This window comes from Mus musculus, chromosome 19, assembly GCF_000001635.26.
Source record: "Mus musculus strain C57BL/6J chromosome 19, GRCm38.p6 C57BL/6J".
NCBI lineage: Eukaryota > Metazoa > Chordata > Mammalia > Rodentia > Muridae > Mus > Mus musculus.
The window spans coordinates 8,175,579-8,202,886 of record NC_000085.6 but is presented as its reverse complement, the minus strand read 5'-3'; the positions used below and the strand labels follow the sequence as shown (position 1 = coordinate 8,202,886).

The 27,308-nt window shown below is 38.2% G+C and overlaps 1 protein-coding gene across 5 annotated transcripts in view; it reads left to right on the top strand.

Annotated features, from left to right (window-relative positions):
• Window positions 1–27,308, top strand: part of Slc22a29 (solute carrier family 22. member 29) — a 93,208-nt gene that overhangs the window by 50,489 nt on the left and 15,411 nt on the right. For all 5 annotated transcript variants that reach the window (NM_001347426.1, NM_172776.3, XM_006527061.1 and 2 more), the window contains one exon: window positions 9,366–9,486. In NM_001347426.1, coding sequence (NP_001334355.1) covers window positions 9,366–9,486 — 121 coding nt within the window. The remainder of the gene's footprint in view (window positions 1–9,365; window positions 9,487–27,308) is intronic.

The following is a 27,308-nucleotide window of genomic DNA, read 5'->3' as shown; positions in this document are numbered from 1 at the left end:
GGGAGAACAGGCATAGGCAGGATTTTAGGGCTTCCTAGTCTTGGGACCAGGAGGAGAAAAGGAAGAAGGAGATATACCATGCTGGGCAGAGTGTGTGAATAAAGGAGAGACAAGCAGCAATGTGGTAGAAAAGCAAGGAGAGGACCCTAGGCTCTGGGGTAAGAAAGTATGGCCCAGAGGGCACCGTATGTGGCTCCAGAGTGCCCAAGATAGATATAGAATTGATAAGTAAAAGCTCAGGATTAACAGAATGGATAGTGGTCCAGCTATTGAGCTGTTTAAGATGTATTAAACTAAAAAGGCTGTGAGTGTCTTTCATTTGGGAACATAGACCATTGAGGCAGGTAGCACAGCCACCACCTGGATTCATTATAAATTATTTCAATGGATGGCAAACAACATGTTAGGCAAGAACTCACTTTTAAAAATTAATTGGAGATTCCCAAATGGGATAGACATGCCTTCCCCTTAAGTTTAGAAGGAAGGGAGAACTGGTTTCTCAGTGGAACCAGGCATGTGGTTCCTTCTAACACCTGTGAGTTCTGAGCTCTTGCTGGGACAGGCAGCTGCAGAAGACATGCTTGAATAGGATAGGAATGGAGGAATTGATGGAAATTTAAGAAGGTAAGGCTTCACAAGCCTTGGCACACAGATTCTTGGAACACAGGAATTCTGGGGTAGCTTAGCATGGTATTCATTCATAAATTTGCCCGAGAATATGCTCATAAAGAAAATAGAAGGGAATTTAATTGAAGTTAAATACAAAAGAAAGGATGTTAAGACAAATTATATAAAGAAAAGGGGACATAACTATATATCCACAGATACCAATCTCCTTAGAAGGGAAGAATAAGGGAAAATGGCATTATTTTAAGGATAGAAGAGGGAAATAGTGGTAACTGCTTTAAGTTCTTTTAAGTATACATGGGAAAATAAAGAAATTCAGGCCCTGATGTCAAATGTAGGAAACAAACGCATGGAGATAAAAGAGAAACCTTATATCAAAACAGATGATAATAATTGTTAAAAAATGTTTTAGTTGCTTTGAGTTGTTTTAATTATCAAAACGAAGGTGATATCAATGCCATTACTAATCTTCTGTGAAAGAGGTCATAGTAAGGAAGACCGTAGGGAAAAGGAGGCTGCTAAATTGAACCGATTGATTTCTGGTTTCTGGACCAAGGACATGCTATTTTGGGAGGGAGGCTCTGTATTTGTGTTAACAGGAAAGGATACAAGGCTTTGGACCCCTTTCAAAGTAATATGGATATGATATGATAGGCAAAGACCTCCTTAAATCTTTGCTACAGACAGGAAAGAGAAATTCTAGAAGACCAAACAGGAGAGGTAATGTGAATTGCTGATCTCTCCACATGGGAACAGCCCTAAAACTGGCTTAGACATAAAAATGTCTCTAACCAAAATTTCAGCTAAATCTTTTTTAGAAAATTTACATGCAAATCATTACCCTCCCCCCAAGTACCCCCTCCCACAGTTTCTGATCCCATTCCTTCTTCCCCTTGGCTCCTAGAGGGTTCTCCCCTGCCACCCAACTCCCCCATCCCTGAGGCCTAAAGTCTCTCAAGGATTAAACTCATCTTCTCTTAATAAGGCCTGACCAGGCAGATCTCTGCTACATTTGTGCAGGGCCTCAGACTGGCCCTTGTATGCTCATGAAAGGTGGGTGAGCCTCTGGAAGCTTCCTGAGATCTGAGCAAGTTGTAACTGGTGGCCTTCCTATGGGGTCGCTTTCCCCTTCAGCTTCTTCAATCCATCCCCTAATTCAACCACAGGGGTCCCTGACTTCAGTTCAATGGTGGGTTTAAGTATCTGTTTCTGTTTTAGTCAGCTGCTAGAAGGGCCTCTCAGGGGCCAGCTATGCCAGGCTATCATCTGTAAGCACATCATAGAATCAGTAATAGTGTCAGGCCTCAGTGCCCTCCCGTGATATGGATCCCAAGTTGGGCCAGTCATTGGACTGCCTTTGCTTCAATCTCTTCTCCATTTTTGTTCTTTCAGTTCTTTTAGAGAGGAACAGTTCTGGGCCAGAAGTTTTAACTGTGGATTAGTAATGCTATCTCTCTGCTTGAGGCCATGTCTATTTACTGGAGGTGTATCTTCCAGTTCCCTTTCCCCAATGTTGGGCATTTTGACATAGGTCATATTCATTGAGTCCTTTGAGTCTTTTGCCTCCTGGGTCTCTGCTAATTTCTATAGGATCACCCACATCTCCCTGAGGCTGCTTATCTCTATTCATTATCTTGTCCCTCTGGACTTCTCTCCCCTTGCCTGGCAAACCTAATGATGTTCCCCCCTTCTCCCCTCCCCCTCCCTTCTCACACCCAGATCACTGCCTCCCTCTGCCTCCCTCTTATATCTGTCTCCCCTCTATTAGATTCAGTGTATCTGGTTTTATGCTGAGGTCCTTGATCAACTTGGACTTGTGCTTTGTGCAGGTTGATAAATATGGATCTATTTTCATTCTTCTACATATAGACCACCAGTTAGACCAGCACCAATTATTGAAAATAATTTCTTCTTTCCACTGTATGTTTTTGGTTTCTTTGTCAAACATCAAGTGTCCATAGCTGTATGGATTTTCTTTTGGGTCTTCAATTCTATTCTATTTATCAACCTGTCTGTTTTTATAGGAATATCATGTGGTTTTAATCACTATTGCTTTTTAGTACAGCTTGTGGTCATTGATGGGGATTCCCTAGAAGTTCTTTTATTGTTGAGAATTGTTCTGGTTATCCTTTTTGTTTGTTTGTTTATTTGTTTGTTTTTCCATATGAAGTTGAGAATTGCTTTTTTCATGTCTATGAAGAATTGTGTTGGAATTTTTATGGGGATTGCATTGAATCTGCAGATTGCTTTTGGTAAGATGGCTGTTTTCACTATGTTAATCCTACCATTCCATGATTATGGGAGATGATCTTTCTATATTCTGACGTCTTCTTTGATTTCTTTTCTTTTTCTTTTTCCTCTTTTTTTTCTTTTTAAGGGATTTGAAGTTCTTGTCATGCAGCTCTTTCATTTGCTTGGTAAGAGTTACATCAAGATATTTTATAGTATTTGTGGTTGTTATGAAGGGTATTATTTCCCTGATTTCTTTCTTAGTCTGTTTATCATTTCTATAAGGGAAAGTTACTGATTTGTTTGAGTTAATTTTATATCCTGACATTGTGTTGAAGTAGTTTATCAGCTATAGGAGTTCTCTGGTGGAATTTGGGAGGTCGCTCATACATACTATCTTATCACCTGCAACTGGTGATACTTTGATTTCGTCATTTCAAATTTGTCTCCCCTTGATTTCCTTTTGATCTAATTGCTCTGGCTATACTTTTGAGTAGTATATTGAATAGATAGGGAGAGAGTGGGCAACCTTGTCTTGTCCTAGATTTTAGTGGAATTGCTTCTGGTTTCTCTCCACTTAATTTGATGTAGGCTTTTGGTTTGCTATGTATTGCTTCAATTATGTTTATGTATATGCCAGGATTCCTAATCTCTCCAAGACTTTTACTATGTGGGGCTATTGTATTTTGTCAAAGACTTTTCCAACATATGATGAGAATATCATGTGCCTTTTTCATTGAGTTTGTTTATATAGTGTATTATGTTCATGGATTTTCATATTTTGAACCATCACTGCATTCCTGCAATGAAGCCTACTTGATTGTGGTGAATGATGGTTTTGATGTGTTCCTGGATTCGGTTTGCAAGAATTTTATTAATTATTTTTGCATCAATATTCATAATCAACATTGGTCTGAAATTCTCTTTCTTTGTTGAGCCTTTGTGTGGTTTAGGTATGAAAGTAATTGTTGCTTTATAGAATGATTTAGGTAGTGTTCCTCAGTTTCTATTTTTGTGATATAGTTTGAGGAGTATTTGTATTATCTCTTTTTAGAAGGTCTGGTAGAATTCTGTAATAAAACAATCTGGCCCTGGGCTTTTTCTTTTTCTTTTTCTTTTTCTTTTTTTTTTTTTTTTTTGATTGAGAGATTTGTGATGACTAATCTATTTCCTTAGAGGTTATGGGACTATTTAAATAGTTTATCTCATCATGATTTAACTTTGGTATGTGGTATTTGTCTAGAAAATCATCCATTTATATAGATTATCTATTTTTCTTTTTTAGAGCATATACTTTTATAGTAGGTTCTGATGATATTTTTTGAATTTTTCTTAGTTTCTGTTGTTATGTCCGTTTTTGTTTTTAGTCTGATGGCATTTACACTATCCAGATAAGCTACAGTTTTTTTTCCAACCTTTGGCAGACTTTTCTGAGCTTTATAATAGGGTGGTACATTATTCTGGCCTTCTTTCTTCTATTACTTAGAGTCATTTTCAATTTTATTAATTAATTTTCCAAATTTTTCTTCTAGGTCTGAGTTCATTTTTAATACTCCTTCACCTTGTATCTCTAATATTTTAGCATTTCCCTCATTTTGATTCATAAATTTCTTCCATCTCTCCTCTAATGTTTGATTTCATGCATCATCTCTTTCCCTTTGTTTCATCTTTGATATCTCAGTATTTTCCTCAGTCTAATTTATGAATTTCTTTAATTTATTCTCTAATACTTGCCTCTATATTTCATTGTTCTCTTCTCATCTTTTAGATATCTTAGTAAATTCCTCCTTCTGATTTAAAATTTCTGAAATATCTCTTTTAATGCTTTTCTCCATATTTCACTTTTCCATTTTCTTATCTTTTAGATATCTTTGTATTTTCCTCATTATGATTTATAATTTCTGAAGCTTTTCCTTGAAGGCTTGTGAACATCCTTCATTCTTTTCCTTTTCCTGCTTCTCTATGGCCCTCTTCTTCGAGATGACATAGGAAGCCAAAATGATTCTGAGGATAAGAATGAGGATGGCCAATGCAGTGATCATAATCAGTAATGTTTCACTTTCATTCAGTCATCTATCTCATTCTCCTTTGTTTCCATCCTTGATCTATTCACAAACTCAATACATAATCTCCAAGAACCTTGTGTTATTATATGTCTCATCTTCATATGCCCTCCTAGTCTCTCAAATCTATGAATTTCAGACTACTTATATTTATGTATGAAATTTTGCATCCAATTCTTTCCCTTTAAACATAAAAACAGAATTTCTACCTTCTCTTAAGTTTTCTTGTGTTTGGATTCCTTTTATATGTATTTTGTCTCCCTCTGATGTTCAGTTCAGGACACTACAGTGATTGGTCTTGTCCTAATCCTTTTGCTCACTGGGAGGGGTGGAAAGTTCCTTCAACTGGAAAAACCAGCTTGAGGCCATCTGAGTCCTGGAGTACTGTGCCATCTTGCTTTGTTGGGCTGAGTCAGCACTTGTGACCTCCCCCATCTCTGGGAAGATGGTACCTGTTTCAAGTGGGCTGTGGTGTCTTACATGCTTTAAGCCTTAGCACAGGTGTTTTGAAAGTGCAGGTCCAAAATTGGCCAGCTGAGCCAGTCTATAGCCAGGTTGCATGCCAATCTGGGCTCTGTTGCATTTGGCACAGTCCTTGTAGACTAGCTGTGCTAGCATGGCAGCACTATGCTACCACCCATGTGAGCACAATTAGCTGTGAGCTGCATTTCACCTGTCTATAAGGGGAGGAAGGGAGTCCAATGTCTGGTTGCTAGTGTATTTTAGCAGCATGGGGATTGGTCTGCCAGCATTTGTGCACGGCAGGGTTCCTCCTCCCTCCTGCACCTTTTTGACAATTTATTAGTAAGCTGTAAGCACTATGCTTAGCAGGTTCTGAGCTATTGTAATCCTTCTACCTGTTAAAACCCACCCTAATGTCAATCACTTGCCAATCTAATGTCTCTCTGCCTTCTACTCTAACTGCCTGCCCTCAGGGTGAACTTCTCTTGGCTACATGCTCTTAGTTCATCCTGTCTGATGAAAACTTCCTAGTCTTTCTGTCTTTTCTTTCCTCCCTTCTGGTCTTTCTTGAGACCCCTCACTTGATTCTAAGCCCTTCCTTCCTATCCTTCTGCCCATTCATAAACCTGTGCCATTTATTAACCAATCATACATTAATGGGGAGAATTCTTTACAGTACATTGGTTAATATAGTGCCCTAATATCAGGTTATAGTCTGGTCTGGGGAACAGTATTCAGGTTCTGAGTACACAACACACAAGATGAATCCCAACAGGATCTCTTTCCTTACCTCCTTTTAAAAAGACTTAACAATTACTACCACAGGGTCATCAATATAGGAATATTTGATCAGAAGTGACTCTACAAGGTGACCACAGACTTACTACATAAAGACAAACTTATACAGAGAACTACAAACGACTCACGTGCCACACATTTCTTTTCATCCACACAACCTGTCAGTATTATTGTGTGTCAGGAGCCATCTAGGAAAAACTAAGGGTAGCAGATGTCCTTCCTAGAGGTGGTTCACTTTTTTGCATGGACTAAGGTGGGTAATCTCTGAGAGGCAAGTCAAAGAGACTTTATCTCCGGATTGCTTCTTGCAGCTGTTATTCCATTCCTATCATTATGAAATTAATTTAACAATCCCTAGGCATTAGCCAACCCTACTGAGCTGATTTCCTGCAGATCAACATAAAGATTAACTTTCATGAATTAATGTTGTTTTGATGAATTAATGATTTTATAGAGTTCCTGTTTGATTCAAATAATCTTAGAAAGAACGTTTTAAGGGGTGGTGTTAGTTGTTTTGCTAAAAAGATGTAATAAAATTAGAATCAAGGCTATAATGTGCCCACTCCTCATACTAGTAAGTAAGGCTGCATAGTAAGAAGTACAATGAGCTTTCGTAATTACACTAAAAATCAAGATAATCTTAGGACAAATTTATATTCAAGGCAAAACATTCATTCTAGGTTAGATACAAGGATGAAGCCACGGGTGTGCTCTATGATAAGACAAGGTCATATGAAACTGTTCTTTGAACTTATAATGAACTTTTATAGTGAAGCACTGCTTTGAACTTAATATTATCATCCTTTTGTATCTTCCATGTTTTGTAAAATTTTATGAGGTAATTTTCTAAAGAACTTTTTTCTAGCATGTATAAAAAGTCTAGAGAAAAGAAATAAATTTGGCTGTGCAGTGGTGGCACACACCTTTAATCCCAGCACTTGGGAGGCAGAGGCAGGTGGATATCTGAGTTTGCGGACAGCCTGATCTACAGAGTGAGATCCAGGACAGACAGGGCTACACAGAGAAACCCTGTCTCAAAAATTGTAACCTCCCCTCCCCCTCAGCCTGAAATCTGGCTGATCAGGTTTGACTGTTAGCACTAGGAGAGCATCAGGAGTGGAGCCTGCCACCCTATCATTCTGCCACTCCCACTGCTACTACCTGCTGCCTAGCTGTTCTGGAGCCAACACGTGGTCGCCTGAAACTGGACTCCGAGGATGATTTGGCAGAAATTGGCCCCTCCCCCTTCTTCATAACCCCGTGTCTCCGAATAGTACACTTGAACCTTGATCAGACTAATGTCTTGGTTCCATCCTTTCTAGTACCGCTTAGTTCCCTCTTTTCTTCCAGATTCCAAGATGCCTCCCAGGCTAGAACCCAGACACGTGGGCCGCTGGTCGGCCTCAACAAAAAACAAACAAACAAACAAACAAACAAACAAATTTGGTTGTTTAGAGGGCTCTGCTCCATTCATCCATCCATCCATCCATCCATCCATCCATCCATCCATCCATCCATTGAAATGTTTGTCTGTTTATATTTATGTATGTAGGTATATGTACACACACACACACACACACACACACACACACACACACACATGTCTGTGTGTAAGCATGCATGGACACTTCTGGAGTTGATTGAGACAGATGGTTGGGCCTGCTAGAAGGTTTTTGTATGAATGTATGTGTGTCTGTGCATACTTGTCTGTGTAAAGGATTCTAATTATTTTTCACTTGTTGTAGCATTTTATCTATGAGGTAATTATTTTATACACAGAAAACTTTTGTCTATAAAAGGTGATATAGTCATTTTTAACTTCTTCCAGTTTATGTGCTTTCTGTGTGAATGACTCTCTCTTTCCTCTCTGGTTCACAAAGAGTAAACCAGCTTGATCAGTGAGGGGCTCCTGGCTGCCTGGCCAGAGAAGGGAGCACTATCAATAAATCCTTTACTTAATTCCCTGCTGTTAAGCAGCAAATGTTAATTGCCTGAAGCCATTGGCTTCTTGGCCCCATAATAATGAATCAAGGAGAGTAAATATTATTTATACTAAGCAACCTTTACTCTCACAAAACCAAACTTGCCCCTCCACCTTCACTCCACCCCTGTGGGCTGCCATCTAGAGAGAACCAGTGCTGGGACAAGTTCCCATCCCTTATATATGCTTCCATCCCGTAAATGAAAAGCAGAACCAGTTTGCTTTGCTTGACAAGTCAGCAGCTGATTAGAAGAAATTATGAATGCAATTTGGATGATATAATTAGTATACAAAATTTATACAATGTTTTTTTTTTTTTCAAGACAGGATTTCTCTGTGTAGCCCTAGCTGTCCTGGAACTCACTTTGTAGACCAGGCTGGCCTCGAACTCAGAAATCCACCTGCCTCTGTCTCCCAAGTGCTGGGATTAAAGGAGTGCACCGCCACTGCCCAGCTTTTTTTTTTTTAAAGATATATTTTTTTATTATATGTATGTACACTGTAGTTGTCTTCAGACACTCAGGAAAGGGTGTCAGATCTCATCACGGATGGTTGCGAGCCACGATGTGGTTGCTGGGATTTGAACTTGACCTATGGAAGAGCAGCCAGTGCTCTTAATCACTGAGCCATCTCACCAGCACTATTTTTTTCTTTTTTTAAAGTTTTTTTTGTTTTTGTTTGTTTGTTTGTTTTTTGTTTGTTGAGACAGGGTTTCTCTGTGTAGCCCTGGCTGTCCTAGAACTCAGTCTGTAGACCAGACTGGCCTCAAACTCAGAAATCTGCCTGCCTCTGCCTCCCCAGTGCTGGTATTAAAGGCATGTGCCACCACACCCAGGCCAATGCTTTTCATTTAGAGAAAAGAACACATTATTACATGATATTTCCTATACCCTAACAAGGAAGTTGGTATATGTTTGTGGAAGCATCCCTCATAGTCTAGTTCCATGCTTCACAGTACTAATGTATATCCAGGTAGAGGGAGATATATCCCCACTAGGGATCTTGATATGCATTTCAGAAGTGCAGTTCATTATGTGGCTAACTCATTCCTCACTTTTAATGAAGGTATTAGATGACAAAAGATTTTGATGATGGATATATCAGAATGTTTTAGGTCAATCAAAGAACAAAATTTTGAAGGTTAAATTTTGTATGGAAAATAACAACGCAAGAATTGGTTCTACCTCCAATATCTTCATTGACAGGTGGCTGTCAGAGTCAGCTCGGTGGCTGATTTTGATCAACAAACCCCAGAAGGGATTAAAGGAACTTAGAAAAGTTGCACACATGAATGGAATGAAGAATTCTGGAGACCTAACCATGGAGGTAAGCATAATGGGTGATGGTTGTGACATAAAGGAAATACAGGCTTGACATTTGTATGAGTTAGTGCCCAAGATGCTCTATGATGTCATTAAGAACACTGCATGTGAGAGTTTCATTCTAATGAGACTGAAAGCACTGATGTTTTAACTCATTTGTTTCTTGAATTCAGTTTGTAAAATTCTTCTGCAGAGGATTTCATTCACAAAGTAACTGTTTTAGTACAATGTTAGTGATATATACTAGTTTGCTACATTTAATATATCTAGATAATATATTTTGATGATTCCCACTTTATCCTTTCGTTAACCTCACAGTACCCTAGAGAGTGTAAGAGGAACATAGGAAGATGGGGGGATAAAAATAAGTCTTTTCTTCCTATGGGTTTACAAACCCCTTCAACTCCTTTAGTCCTACAAAAATATCAACCAAACAGACCCCTCAGATCTCCCACAGACTAAGCCATCAACAAAGGAGTACACATGGCTCCAGCTGCATATGTAGCAGAGGATGGTCTTGTCATGCATCAGTGGGAGAAGAGGTTCTATGAAGGCTCACTAGATGTACCAGCATAGGGGAATTGAGGGCAGGGAGGTGGGAGTGGGTGGGTGGGTGGAGGAACACCTTCATAGAAGCAGGGAGAGAGAGGATGGTATAGAAAGGGGGGAAACTGGGAAAGTAGATAACATTTGAAATGTAGATAAAGAAAATATCCAATAAAAGAAAAGGCTTTTCTTCTTCCCAAGAAGTCCCCAACTACTTTCTCTCTGTGTGTGTCTTTTATTTTTTTGGTGAATTAAGAAGATAAATTAAGATTTCTTAGAGGATCCATTTATAGGGGCATGGACAATAAATAAAGGGCTACATTACTTTACAAACCTCTCCCTATCCAGAGCAATCATTAATCATCTCTCCTATCTCAGGATGATGGGTTTTATTCAATGAATTTTGGGTCAGTCTAGTGCAGATAACCACAGCTGTTTAGAGTGCAACCACCATGTTATGCCTAGAATACAGCATCACATATCATCCCATACACAACTTTAGACCTTGTATTGTGTGAGAACTCTCTTTCAATATGGTCCCTGATCCTTGCAAATAGTGTTGTAGACATCTAGTTTAGGACTTACTCATTTAATAATTCATCATTTTAATTTTCTGAGGAATGGCCACTTTCAGCTTTGGAGTAACTTTCTCAAACTGTGGAAAGAAGACTCTCTGATCAAAACAGAAAACAGCATTAACATATGATTAATTTATGATTAATATATGACTAATATATGATTAATATATGAACATGAACTGAAAACAGCATTACTATATGATTAATATATGGAAATGAACAAAATCATTAGAAGGCCATTCAACTGGCACACAATTTCCATATAGATAAATACTGAATTACCTCTACTACTAGGGCCCAGGAGTCTATTGTTGAATAAAATGATGTAGAGCACTGTCTAGCATCAGCCTGCATAGCAACTTTCAGTGCGGTGAGACTAAACAGCAGAGAATAAGACTCCAGGTTAGTTCTAGCTTAGTTTTTATATGTTCAGCAACCAGAAGTTGTGGTATATTCAGCAATTGACTCTTAACATTCTTTCTAATTGAATATTACTTATACATGTGTGATCATTAATATCAGAAGATATTCCAACTTGTAATAAGGACACATGCCCACTATGTTTATAGAAGCCTTATTTATAAAAGCCAGAATCTAGAAAGAACCCAGATGTCCCTCAACAGAGGAATAGATACAGAAAATGTGGTACATTTACACAATGGAGTACTACTCAGCTATTAAAAATAATGAATTTATGAAACTCTTAAGCAAATGGTTGGATCTGGAGGATATCATTCTGAGTGAGGTAACCCAATCACAAAAGAACTCACATATATGCACTCACTGATAAGTGGATATTAGCCCAGAAACTTAGAATACCCAAGATACAATTTGCAAAATACATGAAACCCAAGAAGAAGGAAGACCAAAGTTTGGATACTTCATTCCTTCTTAGAAGGGGGAGCAAAACAGCCATGGAAGGAGTTACAGAGACAAAATTTGGAGCTGAGATTGAAGGATGGACCATCCAGAGACTGTCCCACCTGGGGACCCATCCCATAAACAACCACCAAACCCAGACACTATTGCATATGCCAGCAAGATTTTGCTGAAAGGACCCTGATATAGCTATCTCTTGTGAGGCTATGCCATTGCCTGGCAAATACAGAAGTGGATGCTCACAGTCATCTATTGGATGGAGCACAGGGCCCCCAATGGAGGAGCTAGAGAAAGTACCTAAGGAGCTGAAAGAGTCTGCAGCCCTATAAGAGGAAAAACAATATGAACTAACCAGTACCCCCAGAGCTCGTGTCTCTAGATGCCTATGTAGCAGAGAATGGCCTAGTTGGCCATCAATGGGAGGAGAGGCCCTTGGTATGGGAAGATTATAAGCCCCAGTATAGGGGAATGCCCGCGCCAAGAAGCAGGAGTGGATGGGCTGGGGAGCAAGGGGAGAGGGGAGGTTATAGGGGATTTTTGTAGAGGAAAGGGGATAGCATTTGAAATGTAAATGAAGAAAATATCTAATTAAAAAAAGAAAACATTTTTTAAAAATACTAATTGTAAATTGTAAGCACCTAAAATCACTGGTGGATGATCTGCCAAACATGCCTACAAGGACTTATATATGGTTATCTTCATGGTTATCAGCATGGTTATCTTCATCAGTAAAATTGGCGAGAAATGAGCACCTTAAAGGAAGACAGCATTGTTCCCTGTGATTGCATCCTGAGGAACTTAAGAAGAGGCAGCTAGCTGAGAATAATATTCAATTTTCTCTTATTCTTCTTCTTGCATACATACACAATGAAACTATTTGCCTTCCAAATTCCTTTAAGCTTACTTGAAATTACTACATAATTGATGTATGTGGCAAAATAATCTTTTTCTTTTTTAAAGATGTTTTTGTAAGGTTATCTTATCCCATCAACAGGAACACTAACTAGTAAAAAATAAAAAGTGGCATTAAGAATGAGGTTTTTGTCACCATAAAGCCCATATGCATTCTCAGTGCCTTTGAACTTGTTAAGGAAGGAATATAGAAATATTAGAAACTCAGTAGTGAAGAGACCTTGGATATTCTATAAGTATAACTCAAGGAGCCATTCCAGTGCCTTTTGGGAAATGGGAATGATGAAAGAAGCAGAGCCAGTGGAGGTAGAAGCCATGAATTTCTGAAGGGCACACAGGCTCTATCAAAGAAGAGTGATCAAACAAGTCAAAGTTTACAGCCAAGGCATTATTAGCTAAGAGTTTGCATCGCCTGCAGTGAGACATCATGCTTCACACCAGACAGAAGGAAAACAGCCATGAGTGCAAGAGTCCAGTCATCAAATGATCCAACTTATGAAAACACAGAAAACCTCTAAAAGGAAGGAGTTTAAACTGAGGCCCTTGACCTCAGTTCATGGGGATTCATGTTCCAGGAAAGCAGCTACCCAGGAAATTGTTTTCATGGGGGGTAATACATGGAAGGGCAGACTCCACTTTGAGCTACTGACAGAATGTGAATGTGTGACCACATAATACTGGCTTTGCAAACATGAAATGAAAATAGAGTGAGTCAGGGAGTGAGTACAGATCCAGGCTCTAAGAGCAGCAGAGGCCTTAGGATGTGGGGCATGGCAGGAGGCACTTGCAGCATTCCTTCCAAGAGCACTGCATAAAGCTGTGAAGTTGAGTATTGGGCTGAAATGGAGATTTTTGGATGTTCTAGATGCAAGAACCACAGGAGATCTGTTGCAGAAAATTGCATGCATGAAGTATAACTGTCTCAAGATAAAAGTTACATGTGCTCAAAACAATATAGTTAGAGAATAGTTAGAGAAGTAGACTACCTAATCTCTTAGAACCAGGACATTCTGTTTTGGACCACAGGCCGAAAACATGAAACTTGTGCTGAAAATTCTTATGTCAGCTTGAAAGGCATAATAGAGGTGTCTGAAAGGAGGGAGCCTTACTTGAGAAAACTGCTCTGGATTTAAGGCATTTTCATTTTCTTTTCATTTTTGTTTGTTTGTTTTCTTTTTTTGATTTGGTTCTTATTTTTTCAAGTTTTATTATATTACTTATTCACATGACAGTCGTTGTCCACCCTCCCTGTTTTCCTTGGACCTTCCACAGTTCTTCATCCCATTCCTTCTACACGCTTCCAAAAGGGTGCTCTCTTGACACCAGCCACCAGGTCTCCCTCTTCCAAGAGGCCTCAAGTCCTTCCAGGATTAAGTATATCTTCCCCACTAAGGCCTGACCAGGCAAACCTCTGCTATATCTGTACCAGGGGCCTCAGAATACTCCTGATAGGTGGGTCAGTGTCTGGGAGATCTTTGAGATTTGAGTAAGTTGAGACTGCTGGCCTTCCTATGGGGTCACTTTCCCCTTCAGCTTCTTCAATCCTTCCCCTAATTCAACCAGAGGGGTCCCTGACTTCAGTCCAATGGTTGGGTGTAAGTATCTGCATCTGATGTTGGGTGAAAGTCAGCTGCGAGTAGGCCCACTCAGAGGTAAACCATGCCAACCTCTCACATTATAGCATCAGTAATAGTGTCAGGCTTTGGTGCCCTCCCATAAGATGGATCACAAGTTGGGCCTGTTGTTAGACCACCTTTCCTTCAGTTACTTTTCTTCTTTTTTTTAAATTTTTATGAGATATTTTCTTCATTTACATTTCAAATGCTATCCCCAAAGTTCCCTATAACCTCCACCCACCCTACTCCCCTAACCACTCACTCCCACTTCTTGGCCCTGGTATTCCCCTGTACTGGGGCATATAAAGTTTGCAAGACCAAGGGGTCTCTCTTCCCAATGATGGCCAAACAGGCCATCTTCTAATACATATGCAGCTACAGACACGAGCTCTGGGGGTACTGATTAGTTCAAATTTTTGTTCCACCTATAGGGTGGCAGACCCCTTCAGCTCCTTGGGTACTTTCTCTAGCTCCTCCATTGGGGGCCCTATGTTCCATCCTATAGATGACTATGAGCATCCACTTCTGTATTTGCCAGGCAATGGCATAGCCTCACAAGAGACAGCTATATCAGGGTCCTTTCAGCAAAATCTTACTGGCATATGCAATAGTGTCTGTGTTTGGTGGCTGATTATGTGATGGACCCCCAGGTAGGGTAGTCTCTGGATGGTCCATCCTTTCATCTTAGCTCTAAACTTTGTCTCTGCAACTCCTTCCATTGGTATTTTATTCTCTATTCTAGGGAGGAATGAAGTATACACCCATTGGTCTTCCTTCTTCTTGATTTTCTTGCGTTTTGGAAATTGTATCTTGGGTATTCTAGGTTTCTGGGCTAACATCCACTTATCAGTAAGTGCATATTAAGTGACTTTTTTTGTGATTGGTTTACTTCACTCAGGATGATATCGTCCAGATGCATCCATTTGCCTAAGAATTTCATAAATTCATTGTTTTTAATAGCTGAGCAGTACTCCATTGTGTAAATGTACCACATTTTCTGTATCCATTCCTCTGTTGAGGGACATCTGGGTTCTTTCCAGCTTCTGACTATTATAAATAGGGCTGCTATGAATATAGTGAAGCATATGTCCATGTTACCAGTTGGAACTTCTTCTGGGTATATGTTCAGGAGAGGAATTGCTGGATATGCCAGTAGTACTATGTTCAGTTTTCTGAGGAACCTCCAGGCTTATTTTCAGAGTGGTTGTACCAGGTTGCAATCCCATCAGCAATGGAGGAGTGTTCCTCTTTCTCCACATCCTTGCCAGCATCTGCCATCACCTGAATTTTTGATCCTAGCCGTTCTGACTGTTGTGAGGTGTAATCTCAGTGTTGTTTTGATTTGCATTTCCCGGATGATTTAAGGATGTTGACCATTTTTCTCAAGTGCTTCTCAGCCCTTCAGTATTCCTCAGTTGAGAATTCTTTGTTTAGGTCTGTACCCCATTTTTGAATGGGGTTATTTGAATTTCTGGAGTTCAGCTTCTTGAGTTTTTTGTATATATTGGCTATTAATCCCCTATAAGATTTAGGATTGGTAAAAATACTTTGCCAATCTGTTGGTGGCCTTTTTGTTTTATTGACAGTATCTTTTCCCCTACAGAAGCTTTGCAATTTTAGGAGGTCCCATTTGTCGATTCTTGATCTACAGCACATGCCATAGCTGTTCTGTTTAGGAATTTTTCCCCTGTGCCCATAATTTCAAGGCTTTTCCCTACTTTCTCCTCTATAAATTTCAGTGTCTCAGGTTTTATGTGGAGATCTTTGATCCACTTAGACTTGAGCTTTGTACAAGGACACAAGAATGGATAAATTCGCATTCTTCTACATGATAACCACCAGTTGTGCCAGCACCATTTGTTGAAAATATTGTCTTTTTTCCACTGGATGGTTTTATCTACCTTGTCAAATATAAAGTAACCATAGGTGTGTGGGATCATTTCTGGGTGTTCAATTCTATTCCATTGGTCTACCTGTTTGTCCCTGTACCAGTACCATGCAGTTTTTACAATTGCTCTGTAGTTCAGCTTGAGGTCAGGCATGGTGATTCCACCAGAGGTTCTTTTATTGTTGGAAATAGTTTTTGCTCTCCTATGTTTTTTGTTATTCCAGATGACTTTACAAATTGCCCTTTCTAACTCAGTAAAGAATTGAGTTGGAATTTTGATGGAGATTGCATGAATCTGTGATTGCTTTTGGCATAATAGCCATTTTGACTATATTAATCCTGCCAATCCATGAGCATGGGAGATCTTTCCATTTTCTGAGATCTTCTTCAAATTCTTTCTTCAGACACTTGAAGTTCTTGTCATACAGATCTCTCAATTCCTTAGTTAGAGTCACTAAGGTATTTTATATTTTTGTGACTATTGTAAAGGGTGTTATTTCCCTAATTTCTTTCTCATCCTGTTTATCCTTTGTGTAGAAAAAGGCCACTGATATATTTGAGTTAATTTTATATCCAGCTGCTGCACTAAAGCTGTTTTTCAGGTTTAGGAGTTTTCTGGTGGAATTATTAGTCACTTATAAATACTATCTCATCATCTGCACAGAGTGATATTTTGACTTCTTCTTTTCCAATTTGTATCCCCATGATCTCCTTTTGTTGTCTAATTGCTATGGCTAGGACTTCAAGTACTATATTGAATAGGTAGGGAGAAAGTGTGCAACCTTGTCTAGTTTCTGATTTTAGTGGGATTACTTCGAGTTTCTCTGCATTTAATTTGATGTTGGCTACTGGTATGCTGTAGATGGCTTTTATCATGTTTAGCTATGGGCCTTGAATTCCTGATCTTTCTATGACTTTTATCATGAAGGGGTGTTGAATTTTGTCAAATGCTTTCTCAGCCTTTAATGAGATGATCATGTGATTTATGTCTTTGAGTTTGTTTATAGAGTGGATGGATTTCCGTATATTAAACGTTGATGGATTTCCGTATATTAAACGATCCCTGTATCCCTGGGATTAAGCCTACTTGATCATGATGGATGATCATTTTGATGTGTTCTTGGATTTAGTTTTTGAGGATTTTATTGAGTATTTTTGCATCGATATTTATAAGGAAGAATGCTCTGAAGATCTCTTTCTTTGTTGGATCTTTGTGTGGTTTAGGTATCAGAGTAATTGTGGCTTCACAGGATGAACTGGGTAGAGAACCTTCTGTTTAAATTTTGTGGAATAGTTTGAGGAAAGTTGGAATTAGATCTTCTTTGAAGGTCTGATAGAACTCTGCACTAAACCCATCTTATCCTGGGCTTTTTTGGGGGGGGTTGGGAGACTATTTTATTTGATATTAGAATGGCTACTCCAGCTTTTTTCTTTGGACCATTTGCTTGGAAAATTGTTTTCCAGCCTTTTACTCTGAGGTAGTATCTTTCTTTGTCTTTGAGGTGGGTTTCCTGTAAGCAGCAAGATGTTGGGTCCTGATTGTGTAGCCAGTCTATTAGCCTATGTCTTTTTATTGGAGAATTGAGTCCATTGATGTTAAGAGAAATCAAAGAAAAGTAATTGTTGCTTCCTGTCATTTTTGTTGTTAAAGTTGGGATTCTGTTCTTGTGGCTGTCTTCTTTTAGTTTTGTTGAAGATTTACTTTCTTGCTATTTCTAGGGTGTAGTTTCCATCTTTGTGTTGGTGTTTTCCCATTATTATCCTTTAAAGGACTGGATTGGTGGAAAGATATTGTGTGAATTTGGTTTTATCATTGACTACTTTGGTTTCTCCATCTATGGTAATTAAGAGTTTTGCTGGGTATAGTATCCTGGGCTGTCATTTGTGTTCTCTTAGGGTCTGTATAACATCTGTCCAGGATCTTCTGGCTTTCTGACTGTGGGTTGGTAACACTGTCCCTCTGCTTGAGGCACTGTCCATCTACTGGAGATAGACTCTTTGAGTATCCTCTCCCCAATGCTGGGCATTGAGTTCTTAGATTCCCTCAACCACGCCCAATGGTGCTGATCTCTTTTTATTCTCTTAGTCCTCTGGGCTTCTCTCCTGCTCCCTTACCCTCTCACCCTATTGGGTTGCCCTTTCCCCCTCTCCCTGCCTCCTTCCACCCAGATCCCTGCCCTCTCTATCTCCCTTGTTTATTTCCATCCCCCTTCTAAGTGGAATCGAAACATTCTCATGTGGGCCTTTCAGCCTATTACACTTTTTATTGTCTGTGGGTTGTATCCTTGGTATTATGAACTTTTTGGCTAATATCCACTAATCAGTGAGTATATACCATATATGTCTTTTTGGGTTTGAGTTACGTCATTCAGAGTATTTTCTAGTTCCATCCATTTGCCTGCAAAATTCATGATGTACTCATTTTTTGTAGCTGAATAAGTATTCCATTTGTGTAAATGTACCACAATTTCTATATCCATTTTTCCGTAGAGGGACAACTGGGTTGCTTCCAGCTTCTGGGTATTGCAACTAAGGCTGATATAAACATGGTGGCTGATGTGTACTTGGGGTATGGTGGGGCATCTTTTGGGTATATGTCCAAGAGTGGTATAGCTGGGTCTTCAGGTTGAACTTTTCTAATTTTCTGAGGAACCTCCACATCGATTTTCAGAGTAACTGTAGCAGCTTGATATCCCGCCAGCAATGCAAGAGTGTTCCTCTTTCTCTACATCCTTGCCAAGCATGGGTGCCACTTGAGTTTTTGATCTTAGTCATTCTGATTGGTGTAAGGTGGAATTTTTTCAGAGTCAGTTTGATTTGCATTTCTATAATGACTAAGGACTTTATACATTTCTTTAAGTGCTTCCTGACCATTCAAGATTCTTCTGTGTTATATTCTCTGTTTAGCTCTGTAACCCATTCTTTATTAGGGTTATTTGTTTTTTAGAGGTTATCTTCTTGAGTTCTTTATATATTTTGGATATTGGCACTTTATCAGATGTAAGGTTAGTGAATTTTTTTCCCAATATTTTCTCCTTCCATTTAGTGGCTGATTTATCCGATTGATGGTGTCTTTTGCCTTACAGAAGCTTTACAGTTTTATGAGATCTCATTTATTAACTATTGATCTTAGAGCCTGACACATTGGTATTCTATTCTGGAAACTTCCCCTTTTCCAATGAGTTCAAGGCTCTTTCCCACTTACTCTTCTCTTAAATTCAGTATATCTGGTTTTATGCTGAGGTCCTTGATCCACTTGGATTTGAGCTTTGTGCAGGGTGATAAATATGGATCTGTTTTTATTTCCCAACATACAGACTGGCAGTTAGACCAGCACCAATTATTGAAGATGTTTTATTCTTTCCACTGTATGTTTTTTTACTTCTTTGTCAAATATACAGTCCATAGCTGTGTAGTTTAACTTGTGGGTCTTCAACTCTATTGCATTGATTGACCTGTCTGTTTTTGTACCAACACCATGCAGTTTTTAATCACTATTAATTTGCAGTACAGCTTGAGGTCAGGGATGGTGATTTCTTATTTCTTTTATTGTTGAGAATTGTTCTGGTTATCCTTTTGGTTTGTTTATTTGGTTTTTTTTCCATATGAAGTTGAGAATTGCTCTTTTCCTGTCTGTGAAGAATTGTGTTGGAAATTTGATGGCAATTGCATTGAATCTGCAGATTGCTTTTGGTAAGATGGCTGTTTTCACTTTGTTAACCCTACCATTTCATGAGTATGGGAGATGATCTTTCCATATTCTGAGGTCTTCTTCTATTTCTTTTCCTAGGGATTAGAAGTTCTTTTCATACAGATGTTTCACTTGCTTGTTAGGAATTACACCAAGCTATTTTATAGTATTTGTGATTGTTGTGAAGGGTGTTGTTTCCCTGACTTCTTTCTTAGTCTGTTTATCATTTCTGTAAAGGAAAGCTACTGATTTGTTTGAGTTAATTTTGTATCCTGACATTGAATTGAAGTAGTTTATCATCTGTAGGAGTTCTCTGGTGCAATTTTGAGGGTCACTTATGTATACTATCATATAATCTGCAAATAGTGATACTTTGATGTCTTTGTTTCAAATTTGTCTCCCCTTGATCTTCTTTTGTTGTCTAATTGCTCTGGCTAGAATTTTGAGTAGTATATTGAATAGATAGGGAAAGAGTGGACAACCTTTTCTTGTCCCAGATTTTAGTGGGATTGCTTCTAGTTTCTCTCCACTTAATTTGATGTAGGCTTTTGGTTTGCTATGTATTGCTTCAAATATGTTTATGTATATGCCAGGATTCCTAATTTCCCCAAGAACTCTACCATGCAGATCTGTTGTATTTTGTCAAAGGCTTTTCCAACATCTGATGAGAATATCATGTGTTTTTTCATTGAGTTTGTTTATATAGTGTATTATGTTCATAGATTTTCATATGTTGAACCATCCCTGTGTTCCTGGGATGAAGCCTACTTTATCATAATGGATGATATTTTTGACATATTCTTGGATTTGCTTTGGAAGTATTTTGTTGAGTATTTTTGCATCAAGTTCATAATTGAGATTGGTCTGAACTTCTCTTTCTTTTTGTGTGTGTGTGGTTTATGTATCGGAGTAATTGCTGCTTCATAGAATGATTTAGGTAGTGTTCCTTCTGTTTCTATTTTTGTCATATAGTTTGATGACTATTTGTATTATCCCTTTTTTGAAGGTCTGGTAAAATTATACACTAAGACCATCTGGCACTGGGCTTTTTTTCTTGGTTGAGATATTTTTTTGAATATTTCTATTTTCTTAGTGGTTATGGGGCTGTTTATATAGTTTATCTCATCACAATTTAACTTTGCTACATGGAATCTATCTAGAAGAATCATCTGTTTCATTAAGATTTTCTAGTTTTGTACAGTATAGGCTTTTGTAGAAGGTTCTAATGAGCTTTTGAATTTCCTCAATTTCTGTTCTTATATCTCCCTTTTCATTTCTGATACTGTTAATTTGTATATTGTCCCTGTGCCATAAATTAGTTTGACTAAGGGTTTATCTATCTCATTGATGTTATTCAAGAACCAGCTCTTGGTTTTGTTGATCCTTTGTATCATTGTCTTTGTTTCTACCTGGTTGCTTTCAGCTCTGAGTTGGACTATTTCCTGCCATCTACTCCTCTTGCCTGTATTTGCTTCTTTCTGTTCTAGAACTTTCAGACGTGCTGTTAAATTGCTTGTATGGAATCTCTTCAACTTTTTTGATTAAGGTACTTAGTCCTATGACTTATCCTCTTAGCACTGTTTTCAATGTGTCCCATAAGTTTTGGTATTATGTGTCTTCATTTTCATTTAATTCTATAAATCTTTGATTTCTTTATTTATTTCTTCTCTGACCAAGTTATTGAGCAAAGAGTTGTTTACTTTCCATGTAGGTTTTCAGTTGTTTTTGTTGTTATTGAAGCCTAGCCTTAGTCCATAGTGATCTGATAGAATGCTTGGGGTTGTTTCAATCATCTTGTATCAGTTGAGGCTTTTTTATACATGATTATTTGTTCCATCTTGGAGAAAGTTTCATGAGGTACTGAAGACAATGCATATTCTCTTGTTTCAGGGTGAAATATTCTGTAGATATCTGTTAAATCCATTTGGTTCATAACCTTTGTTAGTTAATTGTGTTTGTTGAGTTTCTGTTTCAATCACCTGCACATTGGTGCAAGTGAGGTGTTGAAGCCTCCCACTTTTATTGTGTGAGGTTCAATCTGTGTTTTGAGCTTTAGTAATGTTTTTTTAACGAATGTGGGTACCCTTGCATTTTGTTGCAGAAATGTTCAGAACTGAAACTTTCTCTTGCTGCATTTTTCCCTTGATGTATATGAAGTGTCCTTCCCCATCTCCTTTGATAACTTTTTATTGAAATTCTGTTTTACTGTATATTAGAATGGCAACTCCAGCTCTTTTCTTGTGACCATTTATTTGGAAAACTTTTTCCACCCTTTTTCTCTGACACAGTGCCTGTCTTTATCACTGAGATGTGTTTCTTATATTCAGCAAAATGCTGCCTCCTGTTTATGTATCCAGTCTATTATTCTGTGTCTTTTTTATTGATGAAAGATTTTAAAGAGAGATGATTGTTAGTTTTTGGTATTTTGTTTCTAGAGGTGGTACTATGTGTGTATGATTCTTTTCTTTTGTGTTTATTGTGAAATGTTGATTTCTTGTGTTTTTTGAGGTATCTTCTTCATATTGGAGATTTTTTTCCAATATTCTCTATAGGGCTGGATTAGTAGAAAGATATTGCTTTGTTGTTGTTGTTCTTTGTTTTTTGTTTTTTTGTTTTTGTATTGATTTGGTTTTTTTTTTTTTTTTTTTTTTTTTTTTTTTTTTTTGACAGGGTTTCTCTGTGTAGCCCTGGCTGTCCTGGAACTCATGCTGTAGACCAGGCTAACTTCTAACTCAGAAATCTGCCTGCCTCTGCTCCCAAGTGCTAGGATTAAAGGCATGTATCACCACTGCCTGGTTAATATATTGTTTAATTTTTTTCATGGAATATATTGGTTCTCCACCTATGATGATTGAGAGTTTTGCTGTGTATAGTATCTTGCTGTGGCATTTATGTTCTCTTAGAGTCTTATGACATTTGCCCAGGATCTTCTGGCTTTTAGAGTCTCTTTTGAGAAGTCTGGTGTCATTGTGATAGGACTTCCTTTATATGTTACTCAGCCTTTTTGCCTTACTGTTTTAAATATTCTTTCTTTCTTTTGTGCATTTGGGGTTTTGATTATTATATGAAGGGAGGAATTTCTTTTCTGTTCCAATATCTTTAGTGATCTCTAGGCTTCTTGTGTGTTTATGGCCATCTCTTTCTTTAGGTTAGGGAAGTTTTCTTCTATAATTTTGTTGAAGATATTACTGGCCCTTTAAGTTGGGGATCTTCATTCTCTTCTATACCTATCATCCTTTAGGTTTGATCTTCTCATTGTGTCCTGTATTTACTGGATGTTTGGGGATAGGAGCTTTTTGTATTTGCAGTTTCTTTGACTTTTGTATCATTTTTTTCTATGGTATCTTCTATATCTGAGATTCTTACTTTTATCTCTTGTATTGTGTTGGTGATGCTTGCATCTATGACACCTGATCTCTTTCCTAGGTTTTCTATCTCCAGAGTTGTCTCCTTTTGTGATTTCTTTATTGTTTCTATTTTTAGACCCTGAATGGTTTTGTTCAACTTCTTCACCTGCTTTATTTTGTTTTCCTGAATTTCTTTTTTTTTTCCCTTCCTGTTTTGGGTTTTTATTGGATTCTTTTTTTAAAAAATTAGGTATTTCTTCATTTACATTTCCAATGCTATCCCAGAGTCCCCCATAACCTCCCTCTCACTCCCCTACCCACTCACTCCCATCTCTTGGCCCTGGCCTTCCCCTTTACTGAGGCATATAAACTTTGCAGACCCCCGGTATGGCAGTCTCTAGATGGTACATCCTTTCGTCTCAGCTCCAAACTTTGTCTCTGTAACTACTTCCATGGGTGATTTGTTCCCAATTCTAAGAAGGGGCAAACTGTCCACACTTTGGTCTTTGTTCTTCTTGATTTTCATGTGTTTTGCAAATTGTATCTTCTATCTTGGGTATTCTAAGTTTCTGGGCTGATATCCACTTATCAGTAAGTACATATCATGTGAGTTCTTTTGTGATTGGGTTACCTCACACAGGATGATGCCCTCCAGGTCCATCCATTTGCCTAGGAATTTCATTAATTCATTTTTTAAAAAAGCTGAGTAGTACTCCATTGTATAAATGTACCATATTTTCTGTATGCATTCCTTTGTTGAGGGACATCTGGGTTCTTTTCAGCTTCTGGCTATTATAAATAAGGCTGCTATGAACAAGGTGGAGCATGTGTCCTTCTTACCAGTTGAAACATGTTCTGGATACATGCCCAGGAGAAGTATTGTGGGATCCTCCAGTCTTACTATGTCCAATTTTCTGAGGAACTGCCAGACTGATTTCCAGAGTGGTTATACATGCTTGCAATCCCATCAACAATGGAGTGTTCCTTTTTCTCCACATCCTCACCAGCATCTGCTGTCACCTGAATTTTTGATCTTAGCCATTCTGACTTGTGTGAGGTGGAATCTCAGGGTTGCTTTGATTTGCATTTCCCTGATGATTAAGGATGTTGAACGGTTTTTCAGGTGATTCTCAGCCATTCAGTATTCCTCAAGTGAGAATTCTTTGTTTAGCTCGGAGGCCCATTTTTTAATGGGATTATTTGATTTTCTGGAGCCCAACTTCTTGAGTTCTTTATATGTATATTGGATATTAGTCCCCTATCTGATTTAGGGTAGGTAAAGATGCTTTCCAATCTGTTGGTGGCCTTTTTGTCTTATTGACGGTGCCTTTTGCCTTACGGAAGCTTTGCAATTTTATGAGGTCCCATTTGTCAATTCTCGATCTTACAGAAAAAGCCATTGCTGTTCTATTCAGGAATTTTCCCCTGTGCCCATATCTTCAAGGCTTTTCCCCACTTTCTCCTCTATAAATTTCACTGTCTCTGGTTTTATGTGGAGTTCTTTGATCCACTTAGATTTGACCTTAGTACAAGGAAATAGCAATGGATCAATTCACATTCTTCTACATGGTAATTGCCAGTTGTGCCAGCACCATTTGTTGAAAAGGCTGTCTTTTTTCCACTGGATGGTTTTAGCCCACTTGTGAAAGATCAAGTGACCATAATTGTGTGGGTTCATTTCTGAGTCTTCAATTCTATTCCATTGGTCTACTTGTCTGTTCCTACACCAGTACCATGCAGTTTTTTTTTTTTATCACAATTGCTCTGTAGTACAGCTTTAGGTCAGGCATGGTGATTCCACCACAGGTTCTTTTAACATTGAGAAGAGTTTTTGCTATCCTAGGTTTTTTGTTATTCCAGATGAATTTGCCGATTGCCCTTTCTAATTCGTTGAAGAATTGAGTTGGAATTTTGATGGGGATTGCATTGAATCTGTAGATTGCTTTTGGCAAGATAGCTATTTTTACTATATTGATCCTGCCAAACCATAAGCATGGGAGATCTTTCCATCTTCTGAGATCTTCTTTAATTTCTTTCTTCAGAGACTTGAAGTTCTTATCATATAGATCTTTCACTTCCTTATTTAGAGTCATGCCAAGGTATTTTATATTTTTTGTGACTATTGTGAAGGGTGTTGTTTCCCTAATTTCTTTCTCATACTGTTTATTCTTTGTGTAGACAAAGGCCATTGACTTGTTTGAGTTAATTTTATATCCAGCTACTTCACTGAAGTTGCTTATCAGGTTTAGGAGTTCTCTGGTAAAATTTTTATGGTCACGTATATATGCTATCATATAATCTGCAAAAAGTGATATTTTGACTTCTTCCTTTCCAATTTGTATCCCTTAATCTCCTTTTGTTGTTGAATTGCTCTGGCTAGGACTTCAAGTAGTATGTTGAATAGGAAGGGAGAAAGTGGGCAGCCTTGTCTAGTCCCTTATTTTAGTGGGTTTGCTTCTAGCTTCTCACCATTTACTATGATGTTGGCTACTGGTTTGCTGTAGATTGCTTTTATCATGTTTGGGTATGGGCCTCGAAATCCAGATCTTTCCAAGACTTTTATCATGAATGGGGGTTGGATTTTGTCAAATGCTTTCTCTGCATCTAACGAGATGATCATGTAGTTTTTGTTTTTGAGTTTGTTTATATAGTGGATTACTTTGATCAATTGCTGTACATTAAACCATCCCTGCATCCCTGGAATTAAACCTACTTGGTCAGGATGGATGATTGTTTTGATGTGTTCTTGGATTCGGTTAGCGAGAATTTTATTGAGTATTTTTGCATCGATATTCATAAGGGAAATTGGTCTGAAGTTCTCTATCTTTGTTGGGCCTTTCTGTGGTTTATGTATCAGAGTAATTGTGGATTCATAGAATGAATTGGGTAGAGTACCTTCTGCTTCTATTTTGTGGAATAGTTTGTGAAGAACTGGAATTAGATCGTCTGTGAAGGTCTGATAGCACTCTGCACTAAACTCATCTGGTCCTGGGCTTTTTCTGGTTCGGAGACTATTAATGACTCTTTTTCTTTAGGGGATATAGGACTGTTTAGACCATTAACCTGATCCTTATTTAACTTTGGTACCTGATATCTGTCTACAAATTTGTCCATTTCATACAGGTTTTCCAGTTTTGTTGAGTATAGCCTTTTGTAGAAGGATCTGATGGTGTTTTGGATTTCTTCAGGATCTGTTGTTATGTCTCCCTTTTCATTTCTGATTTTGTTAATTAGGATGCTGTCCCTGTGCTCTCTAGTGAGTCTGGCTAAGAGTTTATCTATCTTGTTAATTTTCTCAAAGAACCAGCTCCTTATTTGCTTGATTTTTTAAATAGTTCTTCTTGTTTCTACTTGGTTGATTTCATCCCTGAGTTTAATTACTTCCTGCCGACTACTCCTCTTGGGTGAATTTGCTTCATTTTGTTCTAGAGCTTTTAGGTGTGTTGTCGAGTTGCTACTGTGTGCTCTCTCTACTTTTTTTTTTTTAAGGCACTCAGAGCTATGAATTTCCCTCTTAGAAATGCTTTCATTATGTTCCATAAGTTTGGGTATGTTGTGGCTTCATCTTCATTAAACTCTAAAAAGTCTTTAATTTCTTTCTTTATTCCTTCCTTGACCAAGGTATCATTGAGAAGAGTGTTTTTCAGTTTCCACGTGAATGTTGGCTTTCCATTATTCATGTTGTTATCGAAGATCAGCCTTAGTCCATGGTGATCTTCTAGGATGCATGGGACAATTTCAATATTTTTGTATCTGTTGAGGCCTGTTTTTGACCAATTATATGGTCAATTTTGGAGAAGGTAACATGAGGTGCTGAGAAGAAGCTCTATCCTTTTGTTTTAGGATAAAATGTTCTATAGATATCTGTTAAATCCATTTGTTTCATACATTCTGTTAGTTTCACTGTGTCCCTGTTTAGTTTCTGTTTCCACGATCTGTCCATTGATGAAAGTGGTGTGTTGAAGTCTCCCACTATTATTGTGTGAAGAGCAATGTGTGCTTTGAGCTTTACTAAAGTTTCTTTAATGAATGTGGTTGTCCTTGCATATGGAGCATAGATATTCAGAATTGATTGTTCCTCTTGAAAGATTTTACCTTTGATGAGTATGAAGTGTCCCTCCTTGTCTTTTTTGATAACTTTGGGTTGGAAGTCGTCGATTTTATTCGATATTAGAATGGCTACTCCAGCTTTTCTTCAGACCATTTGCTTGGGAAATTGTTTTCCAACCTTTCATTCTGAGGTAATGTCTCACTTTTTCACTGAGATGGGTTTACTGTAAGCAGCAAACTATTGGGTCCTGTTTGTGTAGCCATTCTGTTAGTCTATGTCTTTTTATTGGGGAATTGAGTCCATTAATACTAAGAGATA